General features: G+C 40.1%; 1 protein-coding gene across 9 annotated transcripts in view; it reads left to right on the top strand.

Annotated features, from left to right (window-relative positions):
• The window catches only part of LOC105489073 (talin 2), a 452,478-nt gene that overhangs the window by 277,897 nt on the left and 156,278 nt on the right, over window positions 1-18,303 (top strand). For all 9 annotated transcript variants that reach the window (XM_011753725.3, XM_011753706.3, XM_011753714.3 and 6 more), the window contains 2 exons: window positions 8,270-8,333; window positions 9,694-9,798. In XM_011753725.3, coding sequence (XP_011752027.2) covers window positions 8,270-8,333; window positions 9,694-9,798 — 169 coding nt within the window. The remainder of the gene's footprint in view (window positions 1-8,269; window positions 8,334-9,693; window positions 9,799-18,303) is intronic.

Raw genomic sequence — 18,303 nt, 5'->3', positions numbered from 1 at the left:
CCAAGCTGGTCTCGAACTCCTGGGTTCAAGCGATCCACCCTCTTCAGCCTCCCAAAGTACTGGGATTACAGGCTTGAAACAGCACACCCAGCTCAGTGAACTTTTTTTTTTTTTTTTAAAGATGGTTGCAGTATCTGGGCTTGAAGTGATGATGAAAGCTTATATTCACCAAAGTTGGATATTTAACACGTGGCAAAGGCAAAAGTAATAGGCACTGGGGGCCAGACAGAAAGGTTCCATGACTCTGCGTGTTACGGGAAGAAATGGTCCAAGGGCTGAGAGTGGGCAGGAAGGTCACAGGCTTAGGAAACCTCTCTCATCCTTGACTCCCACAGCCCCCTCTTCCTGTTTGGGAATTCCTCGGAAGTATTTTACTGAGAAAACAAAGCGACCCAGGACGTGAATCTTTGTTGAGAAAGAATTCACAGTGGACTTGGAAATTTTCCCCCACAAACTCAAGATAATTCTACTGTCAACAAGCAAAGCTTTTGACCCAGTAGGAGGTCTTAAACCAGTTTTTCACTTGGCCTCTGTTCAAACACATATTCCTCCTTTGGAGTTGGTCATCTGTGTGCTTTTGTCAGAATAATTTGGCCCTTGATTCTCGGTTTTCAAACTAACCAGAAATCTGGCATTTCAACCTCTGTTTTCATCAGCTCTCTTACATTATATTCTTCACCACCATCCTCCCACTAAATTAAAAGTAAAATGCAGTAAAAAGCCACTTGCGTACTTCCTCCCTGTGAACTTCTGTCTTGTGTTTCTGACAGCCCGGAGCTCTCCTATCCTCTCAGTTTCGGAGGTAGCGAACGTTCAGTAGTGTCTGTATTGTTTCCTCCTAGCTGTCTTCTGAGGTTGGTGCCTATCTCCCTAACTACTTTGAAACTCCAGAACTTTCAAACCAGGAACCGCTGAAGGTATCCAGCCCTGCGCTGTCTCTGAGTTCCTGGGCAGTGGCGTGTCCTTATATTAAAGGACATTTGGATTGGTTCAGGATGACAGAACTGCTGTGTGACCAAGATAGGACTTCAAACCCATTTCCTATGTTTCTGCCATGCTGCTGTGGTTTGAATGTGTTCTTTCCAAAATCTGGGTGTTGCCAAAGTGATAGCGCTAAGAGGTGGGGCCTCAAGACATGATTAGGTCGTGAGGACCTTTCCCTCATGAATGGGATTAAGGCCCTTCAAAAAGAGGCTTCACGAAGCATTCAGCCAGCTTGCTCTTCTGCTCCTTTGCCTTGTGAGGACACAGCCTTTCTCCCCTCCCCAGAGGATGCCACCCATACCAGACAGCTGAACCTGACAGTGCCTTGACCGTGGACTTTCCAGCCTCCAGAACTGTGCAGAAATAAATTTTCTGTTCTTTATAATTGAATTATAAATTATAGAATTAAGTATAATTAAATATAATTAAAAAACCGGTCATTACCCAGTCTGCGATATTCTTTTGCAGCAGCACAAACTGACTAACAAGCTGTTTTCCCTTTCCACTTTTTCTTGCCATTCTGAGCGTTTCCCAGCTCACTCAGTGCTTCCCTCCGCCTGTATTATCACCTTACTTAACCAGAACTTAACTGCTACTCGCAGTTGCAGACATTTTGACCTTTGAGTCTGGATTCAAATCCAAGTGTGTCTGAATCTGTAATTTGAGCTTTCAGCCCACTGTGTCAGTGGTTCTCCAACTTCATCTGATCAGAATTATCTAAAGGGCTTATTTAAAGATGCCGGGCCTCACCCCCAGAGCCTCTTATCCAGCAGGTGTGGGGTGAAGCCTGAACACTGGCATTTCTGTCACATTCCCAGGTGCTGCTGATGCTGCTGCTCCTGGGGCCACAGTCTGAGAACCTTCTGTGATACCAGATTTGACATGTTGTTGTTAATCATTTGGTGATTCAACATCAAGGTTGGAGTCAGGATCCTGGGTGTTCCAGCATCCTTTGGGTGATGCTGTCCTTATTGTACCTCCACCATCCCTCCCCTCTGTTCTTCCACCCTGTGCTGAGTGGACACTCCGCTGCTTTGTTTGTATGTTCATGGATTCCCTCAGCTCTCAAAAATGAGGCGACATCCGTTGTTTTCAATTCGTACGAGCGATAACACTCATAGGTTGGAAACCTCTGCTTTTCAAGTGATAAAAACCAACTTAGAGAAACGGTGACTTCCCTGTGGTCATGCAGTGACTTGATGGCAGCCCTGGGACAGATAAGAGGCAGTTTACGTTTCCCCAAATCATAGCTGCCTCCCTGTGTACTTGTAACTTACGGCCAGACTAGGAAACATCTTTGAAGCTTCTCTTTTGTAATTGCTTGTAGAGGCAGCTTAAATTTTACATAAGAAAATGCGGTTTGATTATGTACACACAATGGAGTAATATTAAGCCTTAACAATGGAGATGCTGCCATTTGTGACAACATGGATGGACCTAAAGGACATTATTATGTCCTCTGAGTGAAATAAGCCACACACAGAAATGAAAATACTGTGTGGTCTCACTCATATGTGGAATCTTAAAACATAACAAAGAACTCAAATACATAGAAACAGAGAGTAGGAAAGTGGTTACTGAGGGTGCGGAAATGGGGAGATAGTGGTCAAAGGGTACAGAGGCTCAGTTACATAGGATAAATAAGTCTAGAGGCCTGATATTCCTTATATACAGCATGAGGGCTATAGTTGATAGTATTGTATACTGGAAATTTACAAAGAGTAAATTTTAGGTACTTTTACCCCACACATAAAAACTGTGAGATGATGGATATGTTAATTTGCTTGACTGTAGAAATTCTTTCACTATGTATATTATATGAAAACATCACATTGTATACTTTAAGTATATACAATAAAATAACAAAATTGCATCTCATCCTTCAAAAAGTAGAAAATGAGGTTTTGGTGACATCTGTATTTGAATTCAGAGCCTGCGCCCCTAAATGTGTTAAATTCCCCTTCCCTGATTCCACCGGCTTCTGTGCATTTCTGTAAAACTCAGTGGCCACCACCTGGTCTTCATTATCATAATCTGGTTATTATCTTATTCCACAGGGTCTGAAATACTGATCACGTGGGATGTTGTTTGACTAAAGGGTAACTTTGAGGGGTCAGGGTCTGTGGTGGCCCAGAGTATGGTCCCCAGTGCCCACGGATGAGACAGCGTGTGGGCTGTGGCCCTGGGCAACTTAGCATCACTGAGCCTAGAGTCTGTGTGTAGAATGGGGTCTTGGCTTCCCACGGCTTTTGTCAGTACTCAGTTAATCTGCTAGTGCTTGTAAAGCACCTGAAACAGGGTTTGGCCTTCAGTAAATGGCAGCTGTTTTAATTGTAGAAACACTCTCTCTCCATCTGGTTTGGACTATTAGTTGGATAATCCAAAAAGTCATTTAAAATGTAGAATCATAACAGGTGACATCTACCGCTCGAAACCCATTATTCTAACTTTGAACTTACACATGTGTTGCTAGTGTTTTGATGTAGGGCCAAGGTTTTTTCTTGTGTGAATCTCCTGATTGGATTTCTACAGTGTCTTGCATGAACCATGCATAATGCATAATCTGTGAGGGAATTTAAAGACAACCATGAAGCAGTCTGAGGACAGAATAGATTTCCATGATATTTTTCCTTTTCAGTATTTGACAGTTGTCTCATCTATATATCATTTAATACATTTTATGACTATTACCTTTAGGAGAATGCAGTAGCTCAATTTTTTGTACTATTTCAGCAGCTCATGGGTTATGTCAATATATCACATAATCATGTGCTATCCAGCCAGCTGCAACAAACTGGAGAACAAATGCAGTGGACTTGACCAGAGCAGAAGTCAGGGTTTGTGAGAGAGGAGTCTGTTGGCTGCAAACGTTCAACCTCTCATGGATCTTAGAGAGTCTTCTAGAGATTAGTGTACTGACTTTACTGTTATTATGACTGCATTCAGAAAGGGCCATGCTTAAAAGGCTGGCAGTAGAGTTTGGCAGAGAAGTGAGTTCTCAATGCACAGTTTGTAGATGGCTGCCCTTTTAAGGTGAGAACATTTAAGGAGACAGTGGGAGGGATTTTGCTTGGCCAGAACTTGCTTAGTTAGGAATATTTCCAATCAGGTTTGACAGTCTGACCCATTTTTTCTCCGACAAGGCTGACAGATTGCACTTGTATACATGTCCCAGATGTTAGGAGCCTTCCAGACTCAGGTTTGGTAATCAAAACAACAACTGAGCTGGAACTACCGCGCTGCTGGCTGGCAGGCCTTGATGACACCCTGCCTGCTCCCTCCTGCTTTGTGCTGAAGTGGCGCACATGGCTGATTTACTGGGGAAAATACACGCCACACACATGCACACACCATTCATATCTTAAAATGGTTTTTAAATTCCCCACAAACCAATTCTTGAAACCTCAGGGGTCACACCTCTAGTGCACCTTCTGATGTTGTTTTCAGTAACTCCTGAAGACTGCATAGGAGGCAGATTCAGATGGGCTGGTTTGGCGGAGTTTAAAAGAAGGGAGCTTGCTGCAGTACAGGACTTTCTTGCCATAGATGGTCAGCATATTATACCCTGCTGGTCCCCTGGACACCACCATCTGGTATTCTTCTAGTGACAATCATTGCTCTGAGAGGGCTTGACATGGAGCCCTTTTTGGGCGCTTTTGCTACCCTTAACCGCGTCTCTGTTGCTGATGTAGGAGCCACTACCTAGAGGCTGGCAGCAGCGGTTCTCTCATGATACCACTTCCTTATTTTAAATGGGCCCCTGAGAAAGCCTGAAGCAGCTGTGTGTTCAGGTGGACCCACTCTTGTTCTGGGAGGTCAGAGGCTCTCTGCTACTTACTCACAAGTCCTGTGCCTTCAGCTAAGTCTTTACCTCTCTGAAACTCAGCTTCCTCTTTGGTGGTGATGGTGCCTTCCAGCTCTCTCTGAATCGTTCATTTTTGTCCATGAAGTTGCTTAATGATAATTTTAATGTCTAAACTGCTGCAGATTAGATATTTCTTAGATCCCTCCTGCTGACGAACTTGGAATCTCTCTTTTTTTCTTATTAGTGAAATCATACAACTTTTCCTTCGTGAGCGGCTTCTTCCCCTTAGCACAGTGTTTCCATGTTGTAGCATATTTCGGTACTTCCTTTAGATAGAAATGATTTTCCATTGTATGGAGAAACCACATTTTATCCATTAGTTGATGGACTTTTGAGTTATTTTCATCTTTTGGCTCTCATTAATAATGCTGCTGTGAACATTTGTGTGCAAGTTTTTGTGTGGAAGTGTTCTCATTTTTTTCTGGGCATATATCAAGGAGTAGAATTGCTGCATAATATTTTAAGGAACTATCAAACTTTTTTTTACAGCAGCTGTACCGTTTTATATTCCCTCCAGCAGTGTATGAGGGTTCCAGTTTCTCTATGCCTTTGCCAACACTTGCTGTTGTACATCTTTTTTATTGTAGCCCTCCTAGTGGGTATGTATTGGTATTGCATTGTGGTTTTTTTTGCATTTTCCTATTGGCTAATAATGTTGAACATACTTTCATGTGTCTATTGGCCATTTGTATCTCTTCTTTGGAGAAATGTCTGTTCATGTCCTCTGCCCGTTTTTAATTGAGTGTTTGTCTTTTCATTATCAGTTAAAGGTTTTTTATATATTCTGCATATATTGTAATATATTGCAATTTCCTCATAAATAATTTGCAAATATTTTCCCCCATTCTATGGATTGTATTTTCACTTTCTTGATGGTGGTATTTGCAATTTAAAAGCTTACAATTTCGAAATAGTCCTTTTTTTTTCCTTTTACAACATGTGCTTTTGGTATTATATCTAAAAACTCTTTGCCTAAATCAAGGTCATAAAGATTTACTCCTGTATCTTCTTCTGAGAGTTTTATAGATTTAGCTATTACATGTAGGTCTATCATAGATTCTGAGTTAATTCTAGTGTATAGTATGAGATATGGGGTTCAATTTCTGTCTTTTGCATGTGAACATCCTGTTGTCCCAGCACCAGTTGTTTAAAAACGTATTCTTTCCCCACTGAATTGTCTTGGAACCCTTGTTGAAAATCAGTTGACTATAAAGGTGAGGGTTAATTTCTGGACTCTCAATTCTTTTCTGTTGACCTGTGTATCTGTTCTTACATCATTACTGCACTGTCTTTGTTACTAGAGCTTTGTAGGTAAATATATTTCTTATGTCTCTTTTAGTTTATTATTATGCCCTCCTTTTCACCACTACTACCAAACTATTTATTTTTGAAGAAGCTAAGTTATTTTCATAGAGTTTCTTGTGTTTGGGTTTGGCTAATTGTATCCTGATGGTATCACTGAACATGTTCCCCTGTTCTTTTTGTAAATCGTTATTTAGATTTAGGGACTCAATTAAATTCAGTTTTAATTATGTATTTACTTATTCTTTATTGCTAAGAATACCTCCTAGGTGGTGCTGTATACTTCCTTTTGTATCAGTTGGGAGGCATATATTATCTGGTTATCCTACTTTGATTAATATTAAAATTGATCTTTGGGTTTAGATGTTATCAGAGCGATCAATCTGTTAAAAAGTTCCTGATCAACTTGTTATTTTTTTGTCTTACAGTCATTGAAATTTGCTTTGATCTATCAGTTATTTCAGTAAGAGTTGTATAATGATGATTTTGGACTTCTTTTATTTTTTCTACATTTATTAGCTGTGATTCTTGCCCTCATCAACGTTTAGAAACATCAGAATAAATACTTGTTTCTTTCCCTTCATTTATAATTTTCGGTACGAGTTGGGACCATAGCAGTCTCTTAAGGTGACCACGATTTTTTAAAAAAATCTTTGTAGATATTAAATATCTGCGCTTTAACTTACTGCAGTCATCCTTTTTCTGATGCTTAAATTGTCCCATCACATGGTATTAATTATATGATGTCTGGGATTTGCTTTGGAATAATTCAGGGGAGGTCAGTGGGATGGGGAAATAGATGAGTCATGATTGGCCATGAGTTGATAACTGTCGAGGCTGGATGGATGGGTTTATTATTTTCTTCTCTCTTTTTCAATATACAGTTTTAAATCATCGAATTTTTGGCTAATGGGAATTCATTGATACTGGCTCCAGTATTATCTTGGTAACTTCCTTGATTCAAGCCACAAGAAGTCCCAGGAACATTTTATACATTTTCTGCCTCAGACCAAGAATCAGTGATTTATCTGAGACTTGGTTCCTTTTAGTGGAAATGGTATTTAGAAGACCACCTGGCCTAGGCAGCAGCAGGGGTGGTGGGGGCACAGGGTGCTATCAGGTTGTTCTTGCTCCTGGCCTTTAAAGGGGACGTAGCTAGAAAATGTTTTTCAGGAAAAGAAAAATGAATCAGGTACTCAGGCTGGTATTTCCAGTTCAAATAAAAGATGCAGAATGTTTAGCCAAGTCTTTTTGCATTTTGTTTATTTTTATCTATTTTATGCTGAAAAACTTGGTTCCTAACAACAACCATAATTACTCATTTTCTTTATCCTAGTTATATATAACATCCTACTTATATATAGTGTAATATCCTAATTTTATTGTGTGTGTTTATGTATAGACAGGAGGGAAAGTAGATGTTAATTTGAAATAGTAATATTTTTACTAACAAATCTACTATGGTTTATTTTGTCCGTAATATCCTACGAGGGATATACAGTCAAAAGACTGTTTTGCAAAGTTACTTGACATAATTATTCTCCCTGTAGTTATGCTGTCAACTTGATAGACGGTTTTAGTTTGCTTTAGATTTTTAGATGTTGCTTTTTTTTTTTTTTGCAATTTCATGTGGTTCTAAAGTGAAAACTATAATATAAGAAATACAGAAGTTTAGTTTCCATCCTTGTTCCCTTCTCCTTGTTTTTCCCCTCTTCCACGGAGAACCATTTTTATTAGAACTAGGTTTATCTTTGTATTTTTAAAAAATATGTAGACAATAGAAAATAATGTTTTTAAAATAAGTATCTCCTTCGTTTCTTACAAAAGGCAGCATACTATATACTCTTGTGCTCTTTTTTTTTTTTTTTTTTCACTTTCCAATAGATCCTGGAAATTCTTTCTTCTTTAAATATGTTAGTTTGACCTTTTCTATCATACTAGTTTTATGTCCGTGTCCTTATTCAAGTGCATCGTAGGATATAGCAGTCTGTTATTAATTACTCCGTAAAATATTGGGAGACTTAGTGAGTTAACTGTGAGTTTTATTAAATGTCTTTGCTTTGCTTCTCATCATAGAACATGATAAATGCCTTTCCTTTTTAAATGTCTCTCTCTTAGTCTGAAGGAATTCCTGCCCAAAGAATATATCAAGCAGAGAGGAGCTGAAAAGAGGATCTTTCAGGTATTGGAAATGTACAGAACTTTATTATTCTCCTCACTCCCCATCCTCATTTATTAGTATGAGGGGACCTCTGCGCATAATAGTTTTATACCTCGTGCCTGTACTCTTATATAATAAATGATTACTGACTCAAGACTAAAGAAGCTGACAGTTCTACTTTGGGCAGATTTATTATCTTAATCCATATTTTCTTGCTAAAGGTTACCTAGCCCTTCTGAGAAAAATGTGCATACATTTAATTTCAAAGGCATTATCTTGGTAGCATTGAAACAAGGTGATAGACCGTTAACATGCACTGAGGAAGGATCTACAAGTAGCCTCTTTGCCCTGAGATTTGTTTTTAGAAACTGGAATTTGGAAATTAGCGCCTTTTAAAAATCCAGGATTATTGTAAAAATCAGAGACTTGTCCAGTCTGCACAACCAGTAAGAAAAGCCCTAACACAAACTTTGGCGTGCAACACTCTAAGGAATCCAAGATACCAAAGTCGTCTTTGATCCTGAAATGTAAATATAAATTAAAATACAAATTTCATGCATATAAAACATACTTTTCTCCAGTATTGTTTCTGAGTACTATCGTGTACAGACATGTATTTACCCTATTCTTTAGAAAATTATGCTTTTTTTTTTGAAGCAGAGCCAAGACGGAGTGCAATGGGGTGATCTCAGCTCACTGCAACCTCTGTACCCCACCCCCCACCCCCCACCCCTCCCCCCATCCCCCACCCCCTACCCCGCCCCCGTTCAAGTGATTTTCGTGCCTCAGCCTACCAAGTAGCTGGGATTACAGGCATGTGCCACACCACCCGGCTAATTTTTGTATTTTCAGTGGAGATGGGGTTTCACCATGTTGGCCAGGCTGGCCTCAAACTCCTAATCTCAAATGATCCACCCACCTTGATCCCAAAGTGTTGGCATTATAGACATGAGCCACCACACGCAGCCAATACCTTTTGGATGGATGTTAGAATGACACCTCTCCTGAGAAGAACATTTTTCTTGGTGTCATTTAAAGTCTTGGCCCTCAACCATTTGGGACGTGGAGTCCTTTGAAAATGTGATTGCGGTTATGGACCCTGTTCCCACCATACTGCATGTGTGCATGAGTTGTCGCATTTAGTTGTGAAGTAATGTGGCTCCTTGGGCTACTTGGGCTCAAACTCTGGTTTGAAATCCCTATGTTAGAACTTCCTGTGTGCTCTGATCCTTGGTCAGCAGTTGCCTGTGTTATGGAGGGGTCTCAGACACAAACATCACTTAATGATCATTCCTAGCCACTGTGTCCACCACGTACAATAACTACCTCTCTCTGCTGGCAGAGATGCAATAACTGCTCCCGGCTACTGTCACTTTTGCAGGAGCATAAGAACTGCGGAGAGATGAGTGAGATAGAAGCCAAGGTCAAGTACGTCAAACTCGCACGGTCCCTCCGCACATATGGCGTGTCCTTCTTCCTGGTGAAGGTGAGTTGGGCAGAATGGGGAGGGCGTTCACCTTGACCATTTCTTTTTTCTTTGGTTCAAGCATTTGCTGTTAAGTCTGGTTTGTCCTGCTCACCCTGCTAGCATTTGCAGGTGGATCATCTGGCTAGTGCTGACCTGCGTTTAGCTGCACCACAGCCATGAGGGGTATGACCTGTGGGCTGGTGAGTGAGCCCTGCTGTCCAGGAGCCCCTGGGCAGCTGGGCTTTGCTCAGATCACTGTCAGGGCTATAAAGTCCCTGAAGGAGTGAGTTCACTTTTCCTTCTTATTCCTTCTCCTGACAATGTTTCATTTATGACCATCAAGAGTCCTGTGGACTAAGTGAAGGCTCTTCACCACTGCAGACCAAATCGAATTCATGTAGTAAATACGATGCTTCGTTTGTATACTTTAAGACAGAACTTGGGATTTTACGGCCCTCAGGTCTGTTTTCATGGGAATTTTCTGTTTTCCTACTGGAGGATAAGAGGCGTGTCTTTGAAATTGCACCTGTGAGCAAGCCCAGGTTGGCCCATGATGGCTGTCATCTTCACTTGACCGACAACTCTTCTGGTTATCTTTGTTACCCCTTTGCTTTTCCTAACCTCAGGGAAATGATACTCTCTTTAGTTGTCTAACTATTAGGTTTCACATATTTCTACTTGTTTTGCTTTGGCCCCTTTGGCCTGTCACCTGGGGCCCTGGAGAAAGCTCTGACTTATAGTAAGTCTTCTTGTGTTGCTTTCAGCAAATGGGAGCAAACCAGCCGTGTTGCGGCTGCATCCAGGGACTGACGTTGGAAGGACAAAACTGACCAGACTAAGAAGGTGTCTCTCCCCACAGCCAAAGAGAACTACAAAAGAAGAAGTTACATTGTCCTCTAAGATGTTTTTCTTGACTCCACTCCTCATTGGAGCAAGCTGCCTCATTTGGAGAGAGGAGATAGCAAGAAGTTGTGTGTCAGAAAGCCATATGCTGCATGCTGATTAGTTATTAATACATCAACCAAACTAGCTCTCAGTTTTACACCCAGAATCGCTGTGGCCTTTGCAATGAAGAAAGTATATGTCAGTCACCTTGTTTTTAAGAAAAATAATTGAGAGGTTGAATCTTTTACGTTTAGTGGCAGTTTTAAAGTATCATTGAATATTTGAATGGCACTGATGCCATCTAGGTAACAATGACTCCACTTATCAATATTAATAATAACAGCAATAATGTTTAGTAAACAGCCATCCGTCAAGCTTATCTCATTCAAACCTATCAACAACCCAAGGGCAAAACTACTATTAGTATCTTCTTTTTGTTTTTGGAGACGGAGTCTCACTCTGTCGCCCAGACCGGAGTGCAGTGGCGCGATCTTGGCTCACTGAAATCTCTGCCTCCTGGGTTCAAGCAATTCTCCTGCCTCAGCCTCTCAAGTAGCTGGGACTACAGGTGCATGCTGCCACACCCAGCTAATTTTTTGTATTTTGGTAGAGACAGGGTTTCATCATATTGCCCAGGCTAGTCTTAAGCTCCTGAGCTCAGGCACTCCGCCCACCTTGGCCTCCCAAAGTGCTAGGATTACAGGTGTGAGCCACAGCACCCAGCCTTACTATCTTCTTTGTATAAGTGAGAACACAGAGGCCCAGCTAGATCCAGTGATTCAGTTGGGGCCATAAGGCTAGTAACTGAAGAAGCCAGGACTTGAGTTCAGGTCTCACTGATTCACAGATGGTGTTCCCAGCCTCTAGCTGTACTGCCTTAGCTGGAGTGACCCCATTTGAGAGGCAGTCACCTGCTTCCACCGTTCTAGCTTCCCATCTGTGCCCTGAACACATGGGGAGATCTGCTCATTTTAGAAATTGTGCTTTTCATTCATTATTGTGAAGGGCATCCAGTAGTAAATGAGCTCCAATGCCTTGCAGGGACAAAGATTAAACAAATTTTCATCATGTCCACTGCTAATGGCTTCAATTTCCATTTATTTTCTTGAGTTTCCCTGTAGTCCTCCCAGTATTAAATTCATCTCTTACATTCATATCGTCTCTTCCATTAATACCATCAGGCTTCACACACAGTCAGTTTCAGCGATGTGCTTGCATGTAGGTTAGTAAATTTAGGATAATAAAGAACATAAAGAAATCTGTAATTAGGAAGAGAAGTTGAACACCAAATTGTAGAAAAAATCAGTTTGTTCTCCAGCGACAATTTAGAACCTAAGAAAAATCGGTGCATGGTCACTAGGATAATTTGAGAGCGAGCAAAGATCTTCTCGTTATAGCGGGGTCTTGCAGATTTGATCAAACCAAATCTCCGTTTACAAAATTACTTAAGGCACAACAAGAACATGAGAGACCTTTTTTCCCTTCCTTCCTTACTCTTTCCTTCCCTCTCCTCTCTCTCTGTATTTCCTTTCTTTCTCTATATTTTTTTAAAAATTGCATCTCTTTGAAGAGAAGAAAGGATTAAGAAAATAGGCAGCACTTGCAACTTTTTTTTTTTTTTTGAGAAGGTGTGTCACCCAGGCTGGAGTGCAGTGGCGCAATCTCGGCTCACCACAACCTCCGCCTCCTATATTCAAACAATTCTCCTGCCTTAGCCTCCCGAGTAGCTAGGGTTACAGGCATGCACCACCATGCCCAGCTCATTCTGTATTTTTAGTAGAGATAGGGTTTCTCCATGTTGGTCACGCTGGTCTTGAACTCCCGACATCAGGTTATTCTCCTGTAATCCCAAAGTGCTGGGATTACAGGCGTGAGCCACCATGCCTGCCCAAGCACTTGCAACTTGTATATACATATTAAATATTCAAATTTTTATTTTAGTTGCTTTCTACAATGTTAATAGCATATTGCTCACTTCAGTGTTTTGCTCAGTGGGCCCATTAGTATGACATTTTATTTTATAATTGTTTTTAATATAATTTATGTGACCATAGTTTGCCTTATTTTGAAAGTGGTATAGCTAAAAAATGCAGGAACTAGTCAATATTAAGAATTAATGAACCTGAATCAGATCATGACTTTAAATAAGATTATATCATATGACTATTTTATATAAAGCCACTAAGATGTTTGATAAAACCCAACATCTTATTGAAAATTCTTTAAAATGCTGGAATATAAGTGTACTTGCTCACCGTGATAGAGGTTCATTGGTATCAAACCTCTCATTAGTATCATACTTAACAGAGACGCTAGAGAGAAATCTATAAGAGGCTGGGCGTGGTGGCTCATGCCTGTAATCCCAGCACTTTGGGAGGCCAGGGGAGGCAGATCACTTGAGGTCAGGAGTTCAAGACCAGCCTGGCCAACATGGTGAAAACCCATCTCTACTAAAAATACAAAAGTTAGCCAGATGTGGTGGTGCACACCTGTAATCTCAGGTACTTGGGTAGCTGAGGCAGGAGAATTGTTTGAACCTGGGAGGCAGAGGTTGCAGTTAGCCAAAATTGCACCACTGCACTCCCACCTGGGCAATAGAGCAAGACTCTGTTTAAAAAAAAAAAAAAAAAAAAGGAAAGAAAGCTGGTAAGAGTTGAAATCAGAATAAATGTGCCCACCATCTCATTACCCTCTAACATTATTTTGGAAGTTCTGGGAAATACAGTAAGATACAAAAATGAGGGGAAAATCGTTGCTTTAGCAAATGAAGGAACAAAATTACTATGACTTGTAGCTATGATTATTTATCCTGTAACAAGATATACCAAGTCATTTTTTTTTTTTAACTTGGAAATTATTACAGATTCACAGGAAGCTGTAAAACTAACTCAGAATCAAAAAGTCAGATGATGACAAGTGTTGGTGAGGATATGGAAAAATTGGAACAGCCGTAACTTGCTGGTGGGAATGTAAAATGGTACTGTCACTTTGGAAAACAGTCTGTCAGGTACTCAATTGATTAAACATAGAAATACCATATGACCCAGCAATCCCACTTCTATGAATATATACCAAACAAAATTGAAAGTGCGTATCCACATAAAAACTTACACATAGGTGTTCACAGCAGTGTTAGCCAAAAGTAAGAAACAACACAAAGCATCAGCTGATGAATGGGTAGACAATTTATGTTGTATCCATACAATGCAATATCATTCAGCCATAAAAAGGAATGAAGTACCGATATATGCTACAACATGGATCAACTTTGTAAATGTTATGCTCAGTGAAAGAAGCCAGTCACAAAAGACCACATACTATATGATTCCCTCTATGTGAAGTGCCCAGAAGAGGCAAATCTATAGAGACAGAAAGAAGGTTAGTGGTTGCTTAAGAGTGTGGTGAGGGAGAGAGGGGAATGATGGCTAAAGGGTGCAGGGTTCTTTTTGATGTGTTAAAAATATTCTAAAACTGACTGTGGTTTTAAAAATAACAGTAATACAGAAAGGTCATATGTGCCCTTCATCAGGTTTCCTCCAATGCTAACAACGGTACAGTAACACAGCCAGGAGAATGACATTAGTACAATCCACAGACCTTATTCAGAGTTCTCCAGCGTTACATGCACTTGTGTGTGTTTAGTTCCATGCAATTTTGTCATATTTATAGATTTGTGTAACCTCCACCATTATCAACTTACTCCAGCACCATTTGTTGAAAGTGCTATTCTTCCTCCATTGAGTTGCTTTTGCATCTTTGTCAAAATTTAGTTCAGCACATCTGTATGGGTCTATTTCTGGGTTCTCTGTTTTGTTCTCATTCAAATATGTATCCCTGTGCTAATCACACTGTCGTGATCAGCTTTAGCTATAAGTAAGCCCTAACATCAGATAAATTCCCTTAACTTTTTTCTTTTTTTTCAAAATCGTTTTAGCCATTTTAGGTTTTTTCCTTTTCATATATACTTTCCAACAAACTTATCTATGTCTACAAAAAGGCTTGCTGTGATTTTGATAGTAATTGCATTAAATTTATAGATCATTTTGGAGATAATTGACATTTTTACTGTGTTAAATCTTTTAACCCATAAACATGATATAGAGAGCCTCCTTGATTGCTTTCAACATTTTGTAATTTTCAGCTTATGGATCCTGTACATGTTTTAACAATATGTACACAATCATTTTAATTTTCAGGTTTATTGTTAAATTGATTAAATTGGCCAAGGAAATTGATAAGGCATATGTCAACCATATGAAATAAGCCCTTAGAGTATGTATGTAAAAATTCACAAAACCATTTAGAGTATATGATAAAAAGAGATCACATGCAGAATAGCACCAGAAAGAAAAAATTGTATACCTAAGGTATACTTTTTTTTTTTCAGTCACTTTTGGGGTGTAAGTGGTGTTTTGTTACATGGGTGAATTATATAGCAGTGAATTATAAGATTTTAGGGCTCCCGTCACCCAAGTAGTGTACATTATACCTAATGTGTACTTTTTTATCTGTAGCCCCGCTCCCACCCTTTCCCTTCTGAGTCTCTAAAGTTCATCTATATGCGTCTGTGTACTCATAGCTTAACTCCCACTTACAGGTGACAGCATATGGTTTTTGGTTTGCCACTCCTGTGTTAGTTACTTAGAATAATAGCGTCCAGCTCCATCCAAGTTGTTGCAAAAGACATTATTTTGTTCTTTTTCATGGCTGAGTAGTATTCCATGGTGTATATATGCCACATTTTCTCTATCCACTCATTAGTTGATGGTCACTTAGGTTGAGTCCACATCTTTGCAGTTGTGAATTGTGCTGCTATAAACATACGTGTGTAAGTGTGTTTTTCATATAATGTCTTCTTTTCCTTTGGGTAGATACCTGGTAGTGGTAGTGGATCAAATGGTAGATCTACTTTTAGCTTTTAAGGAATCTCCATACTGTTTTCCATAGAGGCTGTACTAACTGGGGCAATAAATTTTTTAAAAGACATCAGTAACAGATTTCTCATGCCCCAAACTGAACATTGCATTAAATTGTGAAGGAATTATGCTAATGAAAGCATAATTTAGGAAGTAAATTAAAAGTTAGTAATTCCACTTTCCCATTCACTACTTTTATAGGCTTCTATTAGAAACTCTAAATAAGTAAATGAAATTATAATTAATAATGATATTGAACACACTTACTCAAACCACACAGCCTTGAAATCAGTCATAGATGTTTTGAAAGGACTGGTTTCATGTGCTTAGAGCTGCTTACATCATATTTTCTTCTATGTCTATGAACATTTTGTCCTAAAAATCAGTATTAAACTTTGTGTCGTTGTAATAGAGCATGCTTGCATGTTGGAGTTGGGACGATTGGCCTAGAATCCAGGATGGTAATTTACACCTGTGTGAGAAATAGTAGAAACTTATATGACTTTAGGGAAAGTACCTAAACTCTAAATCTCTGTTTCTTCATCTGAAAAATAGGAATAATTCCTTATAGAGCTCTAATGATGAGTAAGCAAGCTAATGTATGTAAACAAGTGTGGTGACTGGAAAATAAGGATATTGATTAATTTAATTTTATTTATTAGTTTTTTAGAGACTAGATCTCACTCTTATCACCTAGTCTGGAATGTAGTGGCATGATCATGGCTCACTGCAGCCTCTTGAGTAACTGAAACTATAGGCACGTGCCACCACACCCAGCTAATTTATTTTTATTTTTTCTTAGAGACGGATCTCCTTATGTTGCCTAGGCTGGTCTTGAGCTCTTGGCCTCAAGTGATCCTCCCACCTCAGTTTCCCAAAGTGTTGGGATTGCAGGCATGAGCCACTGTACCTGGCCTAATAAATATCAGATTATCCCAGACACTGAACTCTTCCCATATTTCCCAAATCCCTGGCCCTAGGGGCCAGCTAGTAAACATTTCAGGCTTTGCCAATCATGCTCCTCAACTTTGCCCCTGTAGTATGAAAGCAGCCATAGGCAAAATGTAAATGAATGGCATGGTTATGTTTCTACAAAGCTTTATTTTTGGACTCTGAAATTTGAATTTTATGTAATCTTTGTCGCACAAAATATTCCTCTTGATTTGTTTAAAATTTAAAAATAGAAAATTCATTCTTAGCTCTTGGGCCATAAAACATAAGCTGGATTTAGCAATGGGCATAGTTTACCCACCTCCATACAGAGCATGTCTGCGAGCCATATAATGAATTCACACGGAATAGCATTAGGCAGCAGTATTTTCAGTGGCTAGGAAATATGCTTTGGAAAAGAAGGACTTCAGTTTGGATCCTGGCTTTGCCACTTAGTAATTTGACCTTGGATAAGTTACCTTACCTTCCATCTCTTGCTTCAGTTTGTTCACCCATAAAATTATGACTTTTTATGAGGTTTAAATAAGTTAATACAGAAAAGGGGACTGCCTCATATAAATCTCCATAAATGGGAGCTGTAAATGTCTACATTCTTCCTTGTTGCGTTGACTTCTTTTGCATTTCATCATGATCTGCTACACCAAAACCCCACAAGCAGCAGTAAGGCATTTCCCATGACTGGCATAAAATCTTGTTTCATTCCAGAAAATCACTGGGTAACTCTTCTCACTTCTAAATTTGCCTTTGAAAATTTTTTGCAGACATAGCCAGAGCCTTGAGGTTTTAGATTACCTGGGGGAACAGACCCTCTTCTCCCCTAAACTGTAAAAACACCAGACAGGGCGTTCAGAGCATCTCAGAATCCCAAGTTTAGTCAAAATGGATTGGCAGTCACTTGTAGGGAGAGAAATGGCTAATAAACAGGGTCTACAGGTTTGCTCTTGAGCAGCCGTTTTTCCCCATCCCCCTAAAATAAAGAAATATACTGAAGACAGAACAAAACACGCAAACCAGCCCTTTGGCCAAGCCAATCTAGAACTCTAGTGAGCTCAGCTGGATCATGGGGAGGACCCTATGGGCTTGGGCCATATTGAAATGAAGGACCGGGAGCCAGAAGCTCAGTCCAGTTGCATTCCTCCATCTAGTTCTGGATCTCAGATGTGAAGCAGAGGTGATGTCAGAATCAGGCAATCTCTGCACCTGTGAGAAGAGTCTGCAGACAGCAGGCTTGATCACAGCTGGCTGCCAGGGCTATACCCGGAATAGCAGCTGAAATACGTTTGAAAGAGGAGGGCTTGGGTTCATTAACGAGAAGTTCATTGCTTCTCCTCGGTAGAATGCCTGCTTTCACCTGCCTCTGAGTTATACACGCTGCAGACGTTTTCAAAACAAAAACAATCTAATCAGGACCACCTTGAGAGAGAAGCTTCTAGATGGCTGGCAGAAATCACAGCTACAACTCTGTGTGTGTGTTGGTATATAAGATAGATGGGTCTTCACTGGTGCCTGCTTTAGCCTGCTTTGTGTACTGGAGATAAAAGGAAGCTGGTCTGTGTAGTTGAAGGTTGGAAAGGAGTGGTGTGGGGGTTATTGATATTTGAGGCATAGGAAGGAAAGAGGAAGCTTTATTACCCTGTGGCCCTCCCCTCACATCCCTGTCACTGAGGCTCTAAGGCAGGTCTCTGCACCGGGGAAGACCTTGCATCATGATCACAGATCTCAGCCATTTGCGACTTTACCTTTCTCCAGCTGCTCTGTATTTTGTATGTAG

Source organism: Macaca nemestrina, chromosome 7 (genome assembly GCF_043159975.1).
Source record: "Macaca nemestrina isolate mMacNem1 chromosome 7, mMacNem.hap1, whole genome shotgun sequence".
NCBI classification, from domain to species: domain Eukaryota; kingdom Metazoa; phylum Chordata; class Mammalia; order Primates; family Cercopithecidae; genus Macaca; species Macaca nemestrina.
The sequence above is the reverse complement of the archived record's forward strand: the minus strand, read 5'-3'. Positions and strand labels throughout refer to the sequence as shown.